The sequence below is a fragment of the Ailuropoda melanoleuca genome, chromosome 2, assembly GCF_002007445.2.
Source record: "Ailuropoda melanoleuca isolate Jingjing chromosome 2, ASM200744v2, whole genome shotgun sequence".
Taxonomy (NCBI): domain Eukaryota; kingdom Metazoa; phylum Chordata; class Mammalia; order Carnivora; family Ursidae; genus Ailuropoda; species Ailuropoda melanoleuca.
Genome location: NC_048219.1, coordinates 24,015,962 through 24,037,493, shown reverse-complemented (window position 1 = coordinate 24,037,493; position 21,532 = coordinate 24,015,962). Strand labels below are relative to the sequence as shown.

General features: G+C 49.8%; 1 protein-coding gene and 1 long non-coding RNA gene across 2 annotated transcripts in view; one reads left to right on the top strand and one right to left on the bottom strand.

Moving 5' to 3' along the window:
- The window catches only part of AGBL4 (ATP/GTP binding protein like 4), a 1,364,734-nt gene extending 1,346,721 nt beyond the window's left edge, over positions 1 to 18,013 (top strand). The window contains exons 12-13 of the mRNA XM_034652232.1: positions 11,175 to 11,271; positions 17,500 to 18,013. Coding sequence (XP_034508123.1) covers positions 11,175 to 11,271; positions 17,500 to 17,620 — 218 coding nt within the window. The 3' untranslated portion in view covers positions 17,621 to 18,013. The remainder of the gene's footprint in view (positions 1 to 11,174; positions 11,272 to 17,499) is intronic.
- Positions 16,815 to 19,104, bottom strand: LOC117799756. The gene is made up of 3 exons (XR_004623004.1): positions 18,980 to 19,104; positions 18,005 to 18,085; positions 16,815 to 17,353 (listed from the first exon to the last, which is right to left on the bottom strand). It is a non-coding gene; the product is annotated as an uncharacterized LOC117799756 (long non-coding RNA).
- Positions 19,105 to 21,532: the final 2,428 nt, after the last annotated feature.

Genomic DNA, 21,532 nt, shown 5'->3' with positions numbered 1-21,532 from the left:
GAAAGGTGTCCAAACGTCAGCAAGTCAGCCTCTCCCCCAACTTCACGGTCTGGAAAACTGACACCTAGAGTGCCCTTGTCCCACACAAGGCCGTGCAGCCCCCCAGAGACAGCTGAGGCCAGAGCCCGGAGCCTTCGGAGCTCCTCCCACTTGTTACACCTCTCTTCCCCCTCCTCCCGCCTGCTCCAAGAAGCTGCTGCACAAATATTGACTTTGGTCTTTAGTCTTGTTTTTATTGTGTGTCAGTGGAAGCTTCTGAAAATATCTAGGAGCATCTCAGAGAAACAGCCTCCTGTAGCTCTGAGCCGCATGCACGCCCCACCGAGCGCGGAGTGGGCCCGCTGGGCAAGCACAGCGCACTTTGTGAGCTCATTTCCAGAGCTGTGGTCGGCCATCAGTGGGGAAAAGGAGGCACTGCTGGGAAACTGCTAGTTCCTGGAGTGGAAGAGGAGGGGGAGTGGGGAACCCACAAAGCAAGCTGGAGTGTGGGAGGTGGGGGGGGATTAACTTCCCTCCTGATGGGGAGTGGGTCTGAGATAGATGGGCTGTGAATGCCAGCAGTCCGGGGCTAGGGAAGTGAGGGGCCTCTCAGAGGTCGAGGTGTGCAACAGACAGAGGGAGGCCATTCTTCCACCCAAGTGATAGGGAGAGGGGCTTAAGCAACTATGCAAGGAGGTCAGTACAGGTTGTGAGGACACATTCCTTTCCCCTTTCCCTGTCTCCAAGGAGCACTCAGGGATGACTTTTTCCAGGTAGGGGAGCCGGAACCCCTCCCAGTCGAGCTCTCACCGCACCTCTAAAGCTCCCACCCATGCCCGCCACCCCCATTTCACCTGCTGCACCCCACCCGATGCTGTGAATCCCTTAGAACAGTGGCTCTCACCCGGGGGTGCGTCTCCCCCACACAGCCCAGGGAATGTTTGGCAATGTCTGAAGACATGTTGGGTTGTCACAGCTGGGAGGAGGGTTCGGCTCCTATCTAATGGGAAAAGCCAAGGGTGCTGCTAGACACCCTACAAGGCACCAGACAGCCCCTTACAACAGTCATCCAGCCCCGCCTGCGAGCGGCTTGAAGGCAGGACCTTTGCTGCTCTGTTTACTCTCTCTGCCCACTGTCGTCTACACACCTCTTACACAGCTCAGCCCAGAGTAGGTGCTTGATAAGTACCGCTGGATGAATAACAAATAATGAATGAAGGACAACCTGCCTAATGTGGTCAGAAGTTCAAAACCCCCCCAAGGTCATCCTGTCCGGACTCAGGCACGTTTATTCCTAAGGTCAGATCTCCATCTGTTCTAGCCCAGCCAGCCTCCAGCTTGATTTCTGTTCCAAATACCCCATCAGAGTGATGGGAAGTGCCCCCATGCCTGAGAAGGCCTGCCCTGATCTGGGTAGCCATAAAGGGTATCCTCTTCTCCTAGGATGGGGTAGAGAGAAAGTGAGGCCTAGATTAGCTCTAGAGATCATTTTAGCTCACCTGTTAGCCAGTTTTGCAGAGAGGAAACTGAGGCATGTAGTGTGGAAGGGACTTGCAAGATCTTATCCCTGAACATCCAGAAATTTTTAAAAATAATGTCTTCATCTCTCTCTCTCTCTCCCCCATCCCTCTTTTTCTCTCTCCCACTTTATCTTGTTTTTTGGTTCATTGTTTGTTTGTTTTTTCCTTGCTTTTGTGATAGGCCTAACGTGTTAAATGGCTCTGGAAACAAATTTGAATGTGACACAGCCTTGTCCTTGAAGAGCTCGTGCTTTGTTGGAAATGACAGGTTCATAAATATGAGTGCTAATAGAGGTACTACCTGCCAGCACCGGGCTCGGTGCTTTGGATATAGGATTTCTGGTCAACACAAGAGTCCTTCAAGGTGGGTAGCATTATCCGTTTCAGAGATGAGACAACTAAGGCACAGGGAAGTTAAGTAGTGTGCCCAGAATCACACAGCTAAACGGGTAGGAGCCAATATTAAAACCCATGCCTTTTGGACTCTAAACCCCACATTCTAAATAGATGCACAGTGGGATCCCGCATCAGGAGACAAGGCTTCGGCCAGCTTATGGAAGGCCATGAATGCCAGATTTAAAATTTTAGATTTTACCCTACAGGTGACAGGGAATTGGCGTAAGGTTGTAAGTCAGGAAGCGACAAGGTTAGCAATTATGAGAGCATCGCTCTCAGTGAAGATGGCAGGAAACTGAAGTCAAGAAGACCAGTTAGGAGGCTGAAGCAGTAGTTCAGATGAGAGAGAAGGATCTGAAGTCAAGGAATAGAAGTGGGAGAGAAGGAAGGGCAGGTCCGCTGTATGTTTAGAAGGCGAAATAAGCAGCACGTGGTCCCGCCCTTGAGGGACAGCAAATAACATCAATAAAAAAGACTCTGGAGTTGAACATGTCTGGGTCCAATCTGGGGAACACACTCGCAGCTTGTGCGGGAGGCACTGTGGGTGGGAGAGGGCGGGGGATGGAGCTGAGTGTCCTGCAAGATGTCCAGCACAGAGCCAGAACCGCACTCCCAACGCACGGGAGTCTTCACCCTCTGCTCCCAGCCACCCAGAGCAGCTCTGGCTGGATAGCGACCCCCGCACATGTCCAGATCCTAACCCTGGAACCCATCAGTGTCACCTTGTGTGGAAATGCCGTCTCTGCAGATGTTATTTTTAAGGATCTCAAGGGGGGAGTTTATCCTGGCTTCTGGAAGTAGGTCAGACATGCGATCACAGGCATCCTTATAAAAGAGAGGCAGGGGTGCCTGGGTGGCTCAGTGGGGTAAGTGTCCTACTCTTGATCTCAACTCAGGTCCTGATCTCAGGGTCGTGAGTTCAAGCCCCATAATGGGCTCCACACTGGGCCTGGAGCCTATTTAAAAAAAAAAAAAAAAAAAAGAGGGCAGCAGAGGGAGATTGGACACACGCAAGAGGAGAAGGCAGTGTGGCCACGAGGCAGACACTGGGGTGACGAGGTCATAGGCCAAGGCGCGTGGCAGCCGCCAGACGCTGGGAGGGGCCAGAAACAGTTTCTCCTCTGGGGCCTCCCTCGGGGGTGCAGCTCTCTGAGCACCTTGTTTTTAGCTCAGTGAAATGGATTTCAGAGTCGTGGCCTCCAGAACTATGAGAGAATGAATGTGTGTTGTCTGTGGTGACTCACTGCAGTGGCCGTAGGATCGGAGCCCAGAGCCTCCGTTATGCCCACCCTGGCTTCGGACTTGGAGGGCCTGGGTGTCTCCCCACCCCATGACTGTGTGTGCGTTCATCTCCCGCCTCCCCTCACAAAATTCCCACCCTTCCGAGTTGCATCTGGTGTGTCAGAGAGGAGGCCCCCGGCCGCCTGTCCTTCAGCCTGTCTCTCCGTTCCTTCTCTGTCCTCTTATCCTCTGCCTGTCTCTCCCTTCCTTCTCTGTCCCCCGTCCTCTGCCTGTCTCTCCCTTCCTTCTCTGTCCCCTGTCCTCTGCCTCTCGCTGGCTCTGCCTCTGTTTCCGTCTCCCCGTGTCACCTGTGCTGTCCCCTCGGATGCCTGCATTGCTCTACTTCTGCTTGTCTCTCTCTGTCCCACCCGCTGCCTTTCTCCTCTCTCTCCCTCCCTGCTGTCTACCTCTCTCTTTCTCTGATTCTCTCCCTTTGCTCTTCACTTCCTAGTCTTCTGTCTCTCTGCTCTTTGCTCTATTTCTCTCCACCTTTCAAGTTCAAGTCGCTCTCAGCCCCTCTGATGAGCTTCCTGATTTTTCTGCTCCATCCTGATCGGTTTTTCTTCCTATCTTCCTGGCCCTTTGCATCTCTTTCTCCTCTGGCCTCTGCCTGTCTCTCTGTCTCTTCCTCCCTCCTGCTGTGTCTCCATGTCCTCCCTCTCTCTGTCTCCCTCTCTCCCACCTTCACAGGCCTCCTCACCTCCAGGGTGCCTCAGGACCCACCTGCGATTGGAAGGCACTCTGCCATGACCTCGGCAGCCCCCAAGCCACACTTCAGAGAAAGATTCATCTGTTTAGTCGTGCACCTGTCCGACACCATGGAGGAGGGGTGAGGGGGGCAGGGACAAAAGTGATTTCACTGCCGCATTGTTCTTCTGTCTTTACCTAGAGGCTCGTCGTCGACAGGTGGCTCTTAACATTCCAGCAACGCTGTCAGCCTTGCCAGGGAGAAATCACTTTTCCTTGGCCTACCGGTCTGCAGAATTAATCTTTCCCCTTTAATGATGATCATCTGTTGCTGGCAGGGACAGGAATAAGAGCAGAGAAAATTCTAGGCGGGGGTTTCAAAACAGGGAGAAAGTAAGAGTTAAATTTTCTTATTTGGAAGTAGGATGATAGCAGGGAAAAATCTTCGTGAGGACTGAGACCGTGTTTTTCTCTTCCCTATGTCCCACCTCCTGGAACAGCATCTGGCACATAGAAGACAATAAATATATGAATGAATGAATGAATGAATGAATGAATGAATGAGAGTCAATCCTCATTGTGTCAGTTCTTGCTGTGCCTCACTGGAAAAGTCACTTCCAAGTTGTCATCTGCAAAATAGGGCTGGTAATCAGACCCGCCCACAGCACACGACTGTGAGGGGAGCGGAAGTGAAATATGGGATCTGGTGAGTGGGGCTGGACCTCCTCTCTCTTCAGGGCAGGCCAGGCCAGGTGGGCTCACCGGTGGTTCTGGGAGAGCTTCAGGGAGTGAGAAGTGTGGCACTCGCTGCAGAGAGGAGGGGGCAGAGAGCAGGATGGGGAAGGGAGGCCACAGGCCAGGCAAGAGGGCGTGTGTGAGATGTGTTGTGTCTGGAGAGCTCAGGGGGGTGGGGGGGACCTTCCTCAGAAAGCTGCCACGTGCCAAGAAGGAGATGCGTCTGACTCCAACACGGGGAACTATCCCAAGGGGAGCTATTACCTCCAGTAGTGGGATTGGGTCGCACTTAGCAAGAGCCCGGTAATGAAACGGCTGGGCAGGGCCTGTGTCTTAGATGAGGACGGTCCTCGTCCTTGGTGCTGGCCAGCTCCGTCACCTCCCCTGAGCACGCTCAACCCCCACTTTCCCATGAGACCCCGTCTGACCACTCTACTCAGTGCTACAATGTGCCCCTGTCCCCAGCACTCCCCTTACTCTGTTCTTTCTTTACTTCAAAGCACCTACCACTTTCACTTTTTGGCATCCTCGATAACTTACAAATGTGTTAGATTGACAATTCGTCTCCCATAACTGGAATAGAAGCTCCATGACAACAAGGATCTTTGTGACTTTTGTTTGCTGTGTATCCCAAGTGCCTAAAACTACTCAGCACATAGTAGGTTCTCAGGACATATTTGTTGAATGAAAGAATGGGGATGGGATTTTTCATAAGCTTATTTATTGTATTAAACACACCATGTTAACGCTGGAAAGGACCTAAGAGACTATACTTTTTATCCACAGAGAAGTTAGGACCAGAGAAGGGAAATGGCCAGGGTCACCTGGCAAGCTACTGGTTGAAACCAGTTCGGTCTCCTGAATTCCCACTTAATTGTACTCATTCAATACACCAGAGCCCAGGCCCTGAGACAGGAGAACAGAGCGTCCTACAGTCACTGCCCCTCTCTAAGAGACCTTGGGACACTCAAGAATGGGTCTTCTCTGGGAGCAGGAGCAAGAGGTGGAGAGCTAGGCAGTGTGGAGCATACCATACAGTCAGCAAGATTTGCGGCATGAGTAATCCCAGAGGGTTGGTAGTTCAGAAACCATTTCCATGATCTGATTCTTTCCCTATTTCTGATCTAGGACCTAGATGCATAGTGTCTCATTGTCATCTCCAACTCAAAATGAACTCCCAGTCTCTCCCCTGACCCTGTGCTGCTACCCCCAGGCTTCTGCATTCCCGATCATGGCACCCCATCCACCCAGGGGCTCAGGCTAAATACCCAGGAGGTTGTCCTTCATTCCTTCCTCTCCGCCGGCCCCATGGCCAACATGCCAGTTCCTCCCCCAAGACGTATCTTCCCATCTCTACTGCCTCAGTCCTGGCAGACCATCCCCCTCACCGTCTCTCCCCAGGACCCTTGCAGTAGTCTCCTGGCCGATCTGCCTGCTTTTACTCTTGCTTCCTTATTTTTAGCACAGCAGTGACCTTTTAAAGTTATAAATCAGACCGTCTCATTTTCCTGCTTAAAATTCTTCAGCAGCTTCCCATTCGCTTAGAAAATCCAGACTCCTTCAGGTGACCCAGAATAAGACTCCATGTGATCTCGCTCTTGCCTGTCCCTCCACGCCAGCCCTCTTTCCGACCCTCTCTCCCACCCAAGCACCCTTCTCATTGCCCCTCCTTCTTCATAGGCTCTGCCTGCCCCTATCCACTCTCCCAGGGAGGCCTGCCCACATCCCCTATCTGCAGCCGCACCCCCATCACCCTCTCTCACAGATCCTGTGTGTTTTCGTCCTACACCAGTACAATCACAGTTACATATTCATGTGGGTTTTTATCGCCTTGTTATCTGTCCCCACTTCTAGACTTAAGAACCATTGTCTTGGTTGGTTTTTTGTTTTGTTTTGTTTTGTTTTGTTTTTGTTTTTGTTTTGTTTTGTTTTATTTTGTTTTTACCACGGTATACCCTGAGCCTTCCAGAGAGCCTGAACATAGCAGATGATCAACAAATATATATTGAGCGGGCAAATATAGATACAACCATAGATACTCACATCAAATATTTGTTACTGCCAACAGAATAGAAGTTTAAGTTCCTTAATTTGGCATTCAAAATCTTCACTGAACTGTCTGCAGCCTACTCGTGCAGTCTCAGCCTTCGCTCTACCCTGAGGTGGCCTGGGCCCATGGGCCCTTCTCTGTCTCATTTATGGCCCAGGGTCATGTGTCCCCGCCATGCTCTGTGCTTCCCCTGATGCCATTTCTCTCTTCCTCCCCCTCATGATTGGTCCTTGACCTTCAAATCTTTGTTATACACCCACTTGCATGAAGCCTTTCACAATTCCCCCAGTAGGAGTTCAACTTCCTACACGTGCACAGAGTTTAGCGTTCGCATGTATGACCGCAGTCCAGAGAGGAGAAACCTTGTGCACGGAGTTAAAGGCACTCAGGTTCACAAGCTACCTCCATCACTTTCAAGCTGCAGGACTCCAGGCCATTCATGCAAATTTTCCTTTTTCCGGTTTCCTCTTCTGCAAAATTGTGTAGAGTTGTACTTTGACCTTGCAGGGTTGTGGTGGGGATTGGCGAGAGTAACTACACCATACGATGCACGGGGTAAGCTCTAAAATAAGGAGTTGCTTTTGTGAAGGTGACAGTGGAGCAAGCTGTTGGTGATGTAGTTGGAACCTGCTAGTTTCTTCCTCTAGACCATCAACTGTATTTGTCTAATTTCTCTGTCTCTAACCCCAGTCCCTGTCACTGTGCCTCCCAGTATACAGATGGGAGGAGCCCAGTGAATGTTTGAATGAATGAATGAATGAATGAATGAATGAATGAATGAATGAATGAATGAACAAACAAGGGAGTGAGAGTGAACAGCATGTGCCCAAACCCTCCTCACCTGTTGGAGGGTCCCAGGAAGGACAGAGCTCCTGATACCCACCCTTTAGTTCAAACAGCTCTGAGCAGAAGTGGCCAGATCAGTCTGGTTTTCACCCCATCCTGGCCAAGCTCCCCTGCTTCTCTGATTCGGGGGCCCTGATCCTACCTGCTGCCTGTTCCTCCTCTCTGCAAGAGGCAGATCAGTGAGCCCCATAAGAATATGCGGAAGATGACATTCCCAGCCTTTGGGCCCTTCGAGATTGTTGTTGGCAACACAAAGTTGGGAGCTCTCACCGCAGCGCTCCTCTCTCCATTCAGCAACATATTCGAAAGGGTTCCAGCCAGTAGTTGCCTTCTCCTTGCCTGCGCCCTAAGTCCTTGTCCAAAGACAGCTTGTTTTCATTGAAAATGTTCAATCGGTCTCTCCCCTCCCCCTGCCCATGTGGTTTCTTGACTCACACGGGGCCCCAGCAGCCTGTAGCCTGGGGCAAGGCCCCCCAGGTTTGAGGAATCCCTGACATGGTCAGAGAGGGAAAGAGGGTGTCCCAGACAACCCCCACCTTTAAAACACCCTCTTTCCAACAGAGCTGGTCTAAATCAATCAGCACCTCACGGGGGCACGTTACACTGGAGCGGCCTGACTCCTCCTCGCAGAGCTGGAGTATTGTTGACAAGGATTTCTTCGAGAGCGGCTTCGGGTCTGGCTGTCCCTGCGGGCCGGGCCGGCGAAGAGAGTCTCAGGCTCCCCTCGTCCCCCACTCCTGCACTTATTTCGTCAGCATCCACACGGCAGTCGGCGCCTCAGCACAAGCCCATGAGGCAGGCATTACTCACATCTCACAGGTGCAGGACCAGGCCCCAGAGACGGAGTGGCCTTCGCAAGACTGTCCTGGTGCTCTCCTGCTGCCCAACACACCTCCCCCAGACGGAGGGTTTAAAATAGTAGCCCTTCTCTCCTGCGTTCTGTGGTTGCGAAATCTGGGGCGGGCCCTGCCTAGTGGTCCTGGCCTGGAGCCTTTGATGCAGGGGCTGGAGTGGGAAGAGCAGCGTGCAGAGGGACCGGGCGCTGGCAGGAGTCTCTCTTTGCTTGTGTGTCCACAGAGTGGCAGGGCCTCCACCTGCAGTCCTTCGGTGGGCTCGTGTGGGCTTCCTGCCAGCATGGCGGCCTCAGGGCAGCCAGACCACTTGCGTGGAGGCAGGACCCCAGCTGGAGTATTCTAGCAAGCGATGGGCAAGTGACAACTCCTTTGTTGACCTTGCCTCAGAAGTCCCACAGTGTCACTCTGACCACCTCTGCCATTCTTGTGGTTACAAGTGAGTCACAAGCCCACCCAGATTCAATGAGAGGAGATACGGACCACACTTCTCCGTAGAAGGGTGGTCAAGGTCATATCATAGAATAACATGGGAGACATTGTTGCAGACATTTTTGAAAAATACAGTGTGCCCTACACAAAATGTGGCAGGGCCAGGATTTGGATTAGATACATCTGATTCCAAAACTTCTGCAATGCCTTTTTAGCCAGTCTATGGGGACCTGTCCTTTCCCCCGCGGCCCCGTTGCTCTTACTGTCAACACACACAGTGGTGATGCGGTCACCCTAAGCCGACTGGAGCCCGGCTGGCGGAAAGCAGCAGACCAGGGTCTGCTGCTCAGAGAGGCCATGCCCAATGCCAGCCTGTGAACTTTTTAAAGAGGAGGACAGAGAAGGTCGGTCACAACCAGAGGAGGAAAGCAGGTGGCAGCCCCAGAGCACTGTGAGCCTGCGGCACATCTCACTTTCGTAAACAACTTGTCTGGTGTTTTTCCTTCTCCCACCAGGCACTGGCCTGGGATGACTCAGCCCTTGACAGAAAAGGTGCCTTCGAGTTGAGAAACAGCCCAGGGAGGTGGAACGTTCATTGCTCTGGAGTCAGACATTCCTGAATTGGAGTCTTGGCTCTACCTTTGCTGGTGAGGCAGCCTGGGATAAGTCCCTTAACCTCCCAGAGCGAAAGGGAGATAGAAATGCCTTCCTTACTGGATTATTTGAAATATGTATGTAAGCAAAGTACTGGTGCCATGCCAGGAACCTAGTAGGTGCCCCATAAATGCTAGTTTTCATGTCCTGGGCCATGTCCAACCCCAGCTTGGGGCTGTTTTGAAGACAGTGGTGAAAGCACCTTTGACCATTCCTCAAACATGAGTCCAGGTCTGTGACCCTGATGGAGTGGTGGCTGAGACCTATCCAGTGATGTGGCATGCAACTGGGGTGTCTGGAGATGGAGAGGTCAGCCCTGTAAGGCACGTGGAGGGAAGAAGCATGGTCTGGAAAGATGGGAGGGTGTGGGCGAAGGCCTGGAGGCAAAAGAAGTTCAGTGGCTGGAGTGTGATGCCAAGGGCGGTGGAAAGGGGGAGGCCACAAGCACAAAGCTAAGAAAATAAGCCGGGGCCCAGCGATGAAGGACCTTGTAAATCAAGCTCCAAAATTTGAACTTCAGAGGCAACTGGGAGCCAGTTGGGAGTTTTACTCAGTTGGATGCAGTGGTTAGCTCTGCATTTTATGGCACCACCTCTGACTACATTGTAGGAATGGAGTCAAGGCAGGAAAGTCTGTGGCAGGGAGGCCCATTAGGATGGGATAACAGTAATCCAGGGGAAAGATGATGCTGGCCTTTTCTAGGGGGACAGCAGGGGACTGGAAAGAGGTGGACAAACTCAGGAATGAGAAGGTTCCATGGCAGTGACAGTTTGGATGTTCAGAGCTGAGGAATATGAGAGAAGAGATAAGTGCTTTAAATGAAGCCAATTTAGAAGTCGTGGAAGCATGGGGCCAGAGCACCAATCACAGCCCTGGGGAGAGAAGTATCATGGAAGGCTTTGCTAAAGGGGTATCACGTAACTGGAGAATTGATGAGCAAAAATTAGTCGAGGGAGGTGGGGAGACACTTCAGGGAGAGGAAATAGTCTATGTGAGGGCCCAGAGATGTCAGCTATAATACACAGAGCAGATACTCTGTGTTGTTGAGTAGATGATTGGTCTGCCAATTCATACTAAAGTGCTAATGGTTGATATAGAACTGGCCCTTTCTCCTTCCCTGGGGAGTTTGTACTTTAACAGGTCATGAATCCTTGCCCTAAGGATTCATGATGGGTAGATTTCAAGGTAGAACAGGGACACTAGGGTGAGAGGGACATTACGGTGAGAGGGACATTAGGGTGAGAGGGTTTTACAGTTGTTCCCTTACCCCCACACCCCAAGTTTACCAAAGTAGATGACTGATCCCTAAGGGTCAAACAGACCCTGGTCTACACACAACAAAGGGTCTCTTGCCCTTAGGTCTTGTTTATCTGCCTCCACCTTGAGCCACCTGAAGCTAGATCATGGAAGCCCAGTGATTCCCGAAGGGATGCTGTATATTCTAGAAGTTGTGATCATAGCTTTGAAGTAAGAGTATCTAGACCCATACCCTGGTTCCTCTCCTTCCTAGTCCTATGACCTTGGGCAAATTATTTAGTTTCTTTGCACCTCAATTTGCTCATCTGTAAAATGAGGAAAATAATAGTATCTAATGTTGTGATAATCAAGAAAGACAGGACCTACAAAAAGCTTAGAAGGGTGAGTGGTGTCACTGCCTCTGTTACTGCTGTCATTATTACTAGCCCTCTTTTCGGTCTGTCCCAATCTCCTTCCAAAGTTGCTCCTTGACGCACACACTTGCAGATATGAAGCTGGGAAGGAACGTGGCGAGAACGTTTTTGGATTATTATCGGCTGAACCCCCTGGTCGAGAAAGTGGCAATTCCCATGCCGAGGCTGCGGTAAGTGACAGAGCAGAACCATCTGGCTTGGGTCCTACTTAACTGGCTTTGTGTTTGGGGGCAGCTTCCCTTGGTTTCTCTCTGGCCCTCAGTTTCCTGTCTGTGGCATGGGAAAGATCATCCCTGCCCTGCCCCCCAGAGTATGGGGCAGAAGAGCTCAACAGCATGTCTTCTGACTCTAAAGTATTGTCACAGCGTCAGACAGTGTGGGGGTGGTCACATTTCTGGGTCTCCCACAGGAGTCCACCGGGATGGGAGGTGCTGGGGGACTGAGTGCTGTCCAGGTTAGTCGGGGTGTCTCCATGTGCTACTCCATCTGGTGGCTTGTTGTCTAGGATTGCGACTTCATCTAGGCTCGTAAGGTCTCTGATCCCTCCGTTTTCTCATCTGTAAGTGGGGACAATGGCGCTCACCTAGAAAGTTATCATGAGATGTATGTTAAAGCACCATGCACGTTGTTAGGCATACATGCATCCCCTTAAGGCATGAGAGTCCCCCTCCCTCAAGATGTGAAGGTCCAGGCTGGGGAGGACACAACCCTGAGAATTTCACGTCAGGTCTTCTGCTGGAGTCAGCTTTTTGGGCCATTGAAGAAAGAAGTTCAGGGGATGAGTATCCTTTCAGATGGCTAGACCAGAGACCAAAGTGCTGGGCATTTCCATGCCTCTTGGAAGTAAGCCCAGTGAGCATTTGGACAGTGACAGCCAACAGCACATGGAATGTGCTGGCCCTGCCCTACCTCTTGGCCTCATTTCTTATTCTCTAGTGATCCAGCCTCCCTAAAGGACATGGTGATGTCCAACTTCCTTCTCCTGCCAGACCAGTGTTCCCACTGACCTTGCCCATGACCTTACCCATGTGCTTTGCTGCCTCAGGGCCTTTGCACTAATGCACCTTCCTCCATACCCTATTATTAACAAAAATACTATTAATCACTGTTATTTATTAAGCAAAGTACTTTTTGTACATGATCTTATTTATTCCTCGTAGATATTGTACTCCTCATATTACAACTGAGGAAAAGGAAGCTCAAAATGTGAAGAGAATTGCCTGTCAAAGAGATTTTGGCAGAGGCAGGATTTGATCTAGGATTGTTTTATTCCAAAGCTAGACTGAAGTCCAGCTAAGCTCCACCTTAAGCAAGAAGCCTTTCTTGCTATCAGTCTGGGTTCAAATTCTGTCTCAGGCTCACACTAACTGTGGGATCTTAGGCAAGTTTCTTGGCCTCTTGAAACCTTTCTCTACCTACCTAAAGTGGGTGTAAAAATAAAATCTCTAGAGATTAGATATAAGCTTGGTATAATGCCTGGAAGTCCGTAGGTGCTCAATAAACATTTTCTTCTCCTCTGGTTTCTGGGTTGCAACCCCAGATTTCCAACCAGCTCATTGTGGTCTGGGGCAAGTCCCTGGGTTTCTCTGGTTGGGCTGGATGATCTCTCAGGGTCACGTTCCACCATGCTGTGAGGCCCACGTCTCCACAGAACCTACCAAATAATATATTCTGACTCATTCTCTATATCAGACTATTCATCAGTCATGTGGGGTTTTTGTGCCCACCCCCCATTCCGGGTGGATTAAAAACACCTTCAAGGAGGATCATGTCTGTTTCTTCTCTGTGCTTCCCAAGTGCCTAGACTGTACTGAGCATGTGTACGTGTCTTCCTTCCTGCCTGCCTTCCTGCCTGCCTTCCTTCCTGCCTGCCTGCCTTCCTTCCTGCCTTCCTTCCTGCCTTCCTTCCTTCCTGCCTCCCTTCCTGCCTGCCTGCCTGCCTGCCTGCCTTCATCCACTTAGGAAAACCAGCACTTTTGCCAGGCCCTGGAGGGGAGGGAGGTGCTCCACTGAATAAGTGAGTAGGGCATGACCCTGCCTTGGAGGAGCTCACCTCTAGACGAAAGTGCTCAGTTCATTCTTAGAAGTCATTCTTGACTGGTTAAAGTTCTTAAAAATTTAAAGCTTTATAACACTCAAAAGAATTCGTGGAATCTCATTTACAAGTTAATTTGGGGATTGTCTCTCTTAGGTCCTCTGTCAGCCTGAATAAAATTATCTTGATCCTTTAGACTTTTCCCTAGCTTGTTGCACAATCAGTGTGCCGACACTCAGGGAGACTAGCAATGACGCAGGCCCCTCTTCCTGATACAGATGACGAAATCGAGGCCCGGGGAGCACGCAGCACTGGCCACAGTCGGGACTAGAGCCCGAGCCCCAAGATCCCCAGCCTGCTTTTCTCACATGAATTAGCAGAGTTCCTCCAAGTGGACAGGAGGCGGGGAAACTGAAACTGGGTGGAACGGAGGCAGGGAGCTCTCAGGGCCCCCGAGGCAACTGAGGCAACTGTTCAAGGGACCTCATTGTTCTAAACTTTGGACCCTATTTAGAAAAGAGCTGGAAAGCTCATTCCTCAAAGTGCATAGCCTTGAAGACTTGAGGTAAATGCACCCACCCTTAAATTAAGAAAAACAAAACAAACTCCCTCTCCATCCCCACACCCCTGTCTCACCAAATATGAGTATGACTTAGCTCTCAGTTGATCAGCAACTCTTGAAAAATGAATTCCCAGGAGGACTCAAGGCTCTGATTTAGGACTTGAATACAGCCCCTTGTTTGTATTATTTTTCACCCAAGCATCAAATAACATAAGTGAGAGAGTAGTTCTGGTTTTAAAGGAAAATTACATGTTTGGACTCAAAATTAATCTTTGTTTTCTCTCATCTTTGTGGATAATTATAATATGTCAGTTTCCACTCAGGTGCTGGTGGGAGCCTGGCGGGTGCTGGGCTGCCCTTCAGAGAGGGTCTGTGGGGACAGCCAGCAACGTGGGCCCAAGAGCATAGGTTCAGGGACGTGGTGTTGATGCCCAAAGCTGAGACCTCACACGTATCTGGACCACAGTGACGCAGCCACAGGGTCAAAGTTCAAAAGGTCCATCAAGGTAGATGAAAATTAGGAAAAATGAACAGGCCAGGTGAGCCTCTGTGGGGAGATAGAGCATGGAAGGTGGGCTGGTCTCTGAGTGTGAAGTGGGCCCGGGCTCAGGCTTGGTGACAGGCCGGGAGGGCAGGCTCCATGGTGGGGTCGTGTTGTGTGTTGGAGGATGGGCACACTGGAGCCCACCATGTGCCAGGCCGTGCACTGGGTGCTGGGGAACATAGGATCCCCTGCTCATCAGGAGCCCAGTTTACAGAGGAGAAAGGCATATATACACGCAAAGACGACAAACAATACCAAACAATGCAGGAAAGTGCTCGGCTACATATCAGATTATACTCTCCCTCAAAAAGCTTCCGTGGCTCCCCGTTACCTTCAGGGTAATGTTCCAGTTCCTCTTCTTGCTATTCAAAGCTCTGGCCTCCATCTAGAACTTCATTTACAGCCTCCCAGCATACCTCTTACCCGTGAGCACCCTCTCCACTCCATCTGCTTTCTACCACTTTACACCTTAGGCTTCAGACTGAACAAGTCAACTATTTTCATGTTGCTTTGTCTTTGTTCATCGCTTTTTCTCTTCCGGGAATGTTCTCCCATTTTCTCTCTAGATGGTGAATTCCTACATACTCTTCAAAGCCCGGTCTAAACAGCGTCCCTCTGCTTTGCTGTCCCTGTTCTCCACGCGAGATGGAGCTACTTCCTCTCTGCTGGATCTCCAGCTGCGCTTTGCACACACCTGTAGCACTGCATGTCCCATAGAGCGTTGTCATGGCGTCTTCACACATCTGGCTTCTCCACGAGACAGGTTGCTCCTTAAGGAGCTACCTCGGGTCACTCCTGGATCTTCAGTCCCCAGTGCACAGCCTAGCAGGGAGTAAATCCTAAATAAGCCCGAATGTATAAATTGTAGAATGGTAGAACTGAAGAAGCCCTTAAGAATTCATGACTTCAACCCCTTCATGTTTTAGAAAAGAAGAGAGAGACCCAACCAGAAATTCCCTTCCCACACCATCTGGCCAACATTTGGCAGCCAGCAGGAGTATCCCCAGAAGGCTTCAGGGAGGAAGAGGCATTTCAACTTGGTTTTAAAGGACATGTAGAGCTTAGATAGATGAAATAGAAAAAGGAGAGAAGGTGTTCCATGTTGGGGGTAGGGTGGAAGGCAGGAAACGGGGCCTGAAAAGACGGTCCGAGGCAATGACAAGACCAGGATGTTTAGAGCAATGGAAACAGTAAGGACAAGACCAAAAGTTCACTGATATTCATCAGTCACTCCTCAAGAACCGACTCCATGCCAGGCCCAGGCTTTGCTCTGGAATTACAGAGAAAAATCAAATGTGTTACCCTCACATTCTCATGAGAAAAACAGATAGAGAAGGAACTACCTAGAAAATGGTTTGCTGAGGTCAAGGTACAAAGTCTCGTGGAAGTCTTGAGGAGGAAGAAGCTTATTTTCTGGGAAGTCTGCTTCCCAAATGAGGCTAGAGAGATGGGGGAAGGCATTATAAGAAGAGGAACAGAGGCCCAGATGTATGGGATATTAGCCTTCCAGTGCCTTTTCGATCTTTGCCCCCATCTAGTTACTGAGGCTCTTTGCCCGTCAGTCTGCACATTCACACTCCCCCCTGGCCACTGCACACCCTCTCCCATGCCCCCACCTATCTAGGGCTGCCCCCACTTGGGCTTGTACCTGAGCTTGCCTCTCTAGGGGAAGTATGCCCTCCTTTACCCCCATGAAAAATAGCTGTCTGATTTCCCATGCTCCCTTTGGGTATTAAGAACCACACTCCTCAATGACATACGAATGGCACCCTGTAACTTGCAAAGCTTACCCCCAACCCCCATTAACCAGAGCTGACGAGGCAAGAAAGACATGGGCTCGTGTGTGCTCTAGACTGTCTATGGGTACTGAGGTCTAGATGTATCTCACCCGTGCTGGACAGCCTTGCCATGTTAGCCAGGTCCCTCAGCAAGGGTGGCATTTCGGGCCGTGAGGCCTCCTGGTGGGGGGGATACGTTAGGGCAAGGTGTCCCTTTTGTGTGCCGCCACCTGTTACATTTTTACCTTCTTCATGACTCATCAACGATGAAGGAAAATGGGTACACCAAGGTCAGAGCATGATGGCTACAAGAAGTTGCTTCTTCAGTCCTAATTCAAAAGCCCAAGAGAGATTCCATATTTATGGTGTTTGCCACTTTCTATCCTGCATTGTAATTCTATTATTTTGTGTAGTAATTTTGTGCAACTGTGTCCTCTACTAACCTGTAAGCAGCCTGAAGACAGCATCAATGTCTGACTCATCTTTGTCATGTCCAGAGACCATGAGACCCTACTTAACATCTAGCACCACGCCTTCATAAGTTACCACAGGCAAGGGAAGACACTAAGTGCATTAACTCATATTATTTTATTTAACCTCACAACATCCCTGCAAGATTGGAATATTTTATCCCCATTTTACAAATTAAGCCCAGAAAAGTGAAATACCTTTCCCAAGATCACACCCTTCATATATAGCCAACCTGGGAATTCAGGTGAGTTCTGTCTGGCTCTAAAGCCTACTCTTTCCACTGCAAATGAATCTTAGTCCGTCGCGTGAATGAATGGCATATCCACTTATCAGTCAACAACATAACAAATAAACAAGGCCCTATAGGAGGGAAAATGCAAAAATGGATAAAACTTGGTCCTTGTCCACAAGGAGCTCATAGTCTAGTGTGTGAGCCAAACAGACAGGGGGCAATCACTGAAGAGTAGTGTTAAGTGTCTGGCCTCAGGTGCCAGGTGCTGTGACTCAGAGATGAGCCAGACATAACTTCCACCTTCCAAGATCACCCGAGCTCGTGGCGGAGACAGACCCCCCTGAAATGTCATAATTAGGCTGTTCTGAGGAATATAAGGGCGACTCCGGAGCCATGATGGTTTATGAAGAGGATATTCAACCAGGCTTACCAAGATATCGCTCTTCTATGTGTCCATCCCCATTCCATTGTGAATTGGAGAGGAGGGGTTAGAAACAAGGTGGAAAGGGGGAAGAGTTGGAACTGTAGTCAGGTTTTTTCCAGAACCAGAATGATATAGAGCATCCATCCATGTAGCAGTCATTCATTGAGCCATGCTGCCTGCTTTGAACCAGGCCCTGGGCTGGGTTCCTGGGACACAGAGAAGAGGAAGACAAGGTGACTGCTCCTGGACTGTCACGGTCCAGTGGGGAAGATAGACATGCACAGGAAAGATTTCAGTCCGGTGTGTATATGTGCTGTCTCTCTTCTCTCTTTCTGTTATCTCCCCTTTGCAGGAAAGAAAAGCCCCCTCCCTACAAGCACCCACTCCTGCGGGGCCCAGCCAGAAACCACCCCAACGGCAAAGGGGACAAGAAGAGCTCCGTGAACCACAAAGACCCTTCAAACCCTTTTTAAGGACGTGGAGTCCGGGGAGGTCTTGTGGAGGCAGGAGCATGCATTTTCTGCTGGGGCATGAAATTAATCACCCTTCTCTAGTTTCCAAGATAAAGGGTGTGGGATAATGAATAAGCTAGTGAAAGGGAACGAAAAAATGAGAAACTTCACCATCAATTTTCCCTTTTACCAATGGAAAATCAATTGTGGGACTTTAGCTTAAGGCTCAGGAGCAAAACAGGAGGCTCAAACCAAGCGAGTACAGATGCTATTTTCCACAACACAGGGATCCTCGCAAGAAGAGGAAAAGCTACACATCCCTATTGAGAGGTTTGACACATCTCAGATCAGTGCTTTTGAAGCCCCGTTACCTTTTAAAGTTGTATAGCTACCATAGGCAGTTACCTTCTGGACGAGGTGACGGTTGTTTACGGTTTTAGGCATGCACTGTGCCTACTTGCTGATCCAACACAGCACCAATGACACCTACAACCCAATGACAAATGTGCTGTTGGGAACAATAGGACAGAATTTTTGAAATCACACTGGTCTGAGGCATACCGTCACTACGTCTCTGAGCTGCATGCATTCCCCAATGACCTGGGTAGTTTAATTGAAACTTTAACTTCAAAAACAAAAAAGTAGTGATCACTCATTCCAAGAGGTCCGTCATGGTTCAAATCTCCACATCCTGGTGCCAGGGACGAAACGTGGCCCCTGAAGAGGTGGGTATGGATACTCTGCAATGGGGGAAGGCTGACTACCAGGTGAGGGAAATGCAGAAGACAGGAGAATGCCCCCCTCCCCTGCCAAGGCAAGGGGCTCATAAAATAAAACAGCAGCAATAGCAATTCCCAAGGTGGGGAAGCTCAATATTGTACATTTTTCTAAAGAGTAAAGTGCCTTTGTATGATGAATGAGTCCAGAGCAGTCTGCTCCCTTCCTGTCCGTGAAGCAGGCAGGCTGAGTCACCATGACAGCCTGCTAATTAAAATGACCTCCCGGAAATGAGGATTCGGAGATCGGGAGAGGAAGGAAGGCTCGGGGGAGATATGGCCTTCAGCACAAAGCTCCAGTTAAGCATTCTTTGGCTTTGGGATGGGGGATTTTTTTTGAAGTTTGTTGCAAAAATTGAGAGCAAAGCTTATTCTCCTTTTGCTTATTGGTTTTCAGAAATGATAACAAGGAACCATATGTTAGTTGGCTACCAATGTTGTGTTGTGTATACAGCTTCTCCTCTGGGTTCTTGTTGCCCAGAGGGACACAAATAAAGTGGTTTATGCATCTCTTCTGTTCCTCTGAACATTCTTGGCACCCTTCCCTTTAGGTCTTTCACTCCCCCAGGAACCCACCAGCCAACCCAAATTTGGTGTAACTCACACTTTGCTGTCAGAGACTCTGTCATCAGGGATAAGGAAGAACAGTCAAGGCTTGACTTTCCAGCAGTTCCTGTGTCAGAGTCCCAGGGAGTTGAACTGAGTGCAACCAGCTCGACGTGAGCCAAGAGTGGGGCAGCTCTTTCAGAAATGATAGCATCTCTTGAGACAGCATGAAGGGAGGCAGACTGCGTAAGTCAGGCACAGTGACAGTCCAAGTCTATTTTCCCTGGTCAGACCATTTCCATGAGGTTGTGACCATATGTAAGCCCCACTTTGTAAAAACTGCATTGATCAATTTCAATCACAGGGCGCACAAGCCCCCAGTATGCTACCTGTTTAAAACCAAGAACCTGGAGCCAGGCGTCTCTGGCTTCTAACTCTGCAGTCAGACCCTGGTTCTGCCTTTAGTATCTGTGTGATCTTGGGCAAGGTATTTAACCTGCCTGAATCTTAGTTTTCTCCCCTGTGCTGGTGCTAGTGATACCTGCCTCATTACAGTTGTTATGTAGGTCTGGGAGATGTCAGCAAGGGGGCTCAGTAAAAGTAAGCTGTGTTATTTGGGATGTGCCCAACATGGCCAGGTGTCTGCAAATCATTTCCCATTGGAAATGGATGAGGAGATGAGCTGTTTTTCCCTGAGATGAAAAATAAGGGGGTGTGGGGTAGGAAAGTGAGATCACAATCTCTAAAAAAGTGGAAAGAACATCTTCGACATTCTTTTTGTCTAAAAGAAGCAAACCTGTTCTGTGTTGCCAAAGGTAAGAACTAAATCCAGGGATGTAGTTTCAATAAGATGGATTTCAGCTCAAAAAATGAGGAAAACTTTCTCGTTTTCTAGAGTTGCCAGCCATTGGATGGGTTTCCTGGGGAGACAGTGAGCTCCCCACCACTAGATGTATGCAAACATTCAGAATGAACATCTGTCATGGAGGAAATGGAAGGGGGTCCTTCTCTAGGGGGTGCTGGAAGCTCTGTGGCATCACTTTCTGGTCTGTAACTCTGGAGAGGAATGGCATGAGGCAGGTGGTTACATTCCTGATGTCAGAGAATGGAGTCTACAATATAAAAAGTAACATTTAATGCTAAACAAATGACATTAAATGTCTCTGAATTACAGCATATGGACCTTGCTAACATTTAGAATTCCTTAAGAGGGAAAAATGCATAGCTGTAAGGCAGACTGTAGGATGTGTTTGCAATAGGACCACCTGCTTCTTTCCATTGGTGAAGCAGAGAGGAAAGGGCTATCCAAGAGACCAAGAGTTGACAGTGGACCTCCCTGGGGCCTTAGCCTGCTCAGAAACTCCCTAGCTTTCTTAGACCCATTTCTACCTGTGGTCTCCAGTTAGAGAGGAAGGTTTTCAGCAAGAAGATAGACGACAGCGGCAATCTGGCAGGTGCACCAGCCAGAAGCTAGCAGCCCACCCAGCCCCAGGAGGGGGCACTCTAGCCTCTCTTCTTGCCTGCCCACCTGCATCTATGCATAGAGCCCCAAGTGGGTAGAATGGGCTACCAACCCAGTGTTCCGAGGAAAGTGAGATAGGGGACAGACATGCTGGGCTTCCACCTGGCTCTCACACGTATCTCCATGAACAGTGCCACTTTTCTCTCCACTAGTCCAGAAGCTCGGAGACAGGACTAAAGGTCTATTTACCCTCAAAAGGTATGGTAGGCAAGCCAGAGGCCACCTGATTCTTTGTGCCGAAGCCCACAGCCTGTGTGGCTCAGTCGGTTGAGCATCTGACTCTTGATTTCGGCTCAGGTCATGATCTTGGGGTTGTGAGGTCGATCCCCGCGTCAGGTTCAGTACTGGGCATGGAGCCTGCTTAAGATTCCCTCTCTCCCTCTGCCTCCCACTCCCCAAAAAAGAGCCCACAGCAGAGGCTGAGTCACCTGCCTCCCATGACGATGCCTGCAGCAGCAGGGGACCTTGAGCTGGCAGCTTTCCCTGTGATTCAGTGACATACCAGAGACCTACCTAAGAGGATCTTGGCTCATTTTCCTAAGTGGTATGAGCAGCACCAACCGAGTGATTAACATTTGCTGGGCCTCAACTCATACAACCGCCAAGTATTCGCTGGGCATTTGCTGTGTGCCAGGCATCACGCTAGATGCCTTTGCAACCCCTGCCTTATTTGATAACCCAACAGTTCCTGGAGGTGTTGTTTTCTACTTTGCCCAGGCGACAAAATTGAGATTCCTAAAAATAAAATCCTTTGTTTGCATTCATCCAGCTAGTGAGAATCTGGATTCAAATCCAACTCTCCCTTTCCACTACTCTACACTGGGCACTCTCCATTGTTCTCTAGGGAAAATCAGCTCAAAACAGGTGAACAGGTGTAAGCAGAATAACAAGTGACCAATGGCATCACTTAGCGGCGGTGGGGAATGGAGAAAGAGGCAGGGAGCACGTAAGTTTCCAGGTTGGGTGTGTGAGTAAGGATTGCAGGACTTTTTAGCACCTGTTGCTGAAACCCTGTCTTCTCCCCATCTCTTGTTTCCACATACCTGTCTGAGTTCTTGCTGGGCACTCCAACAGGATAGGGTTTGGGCA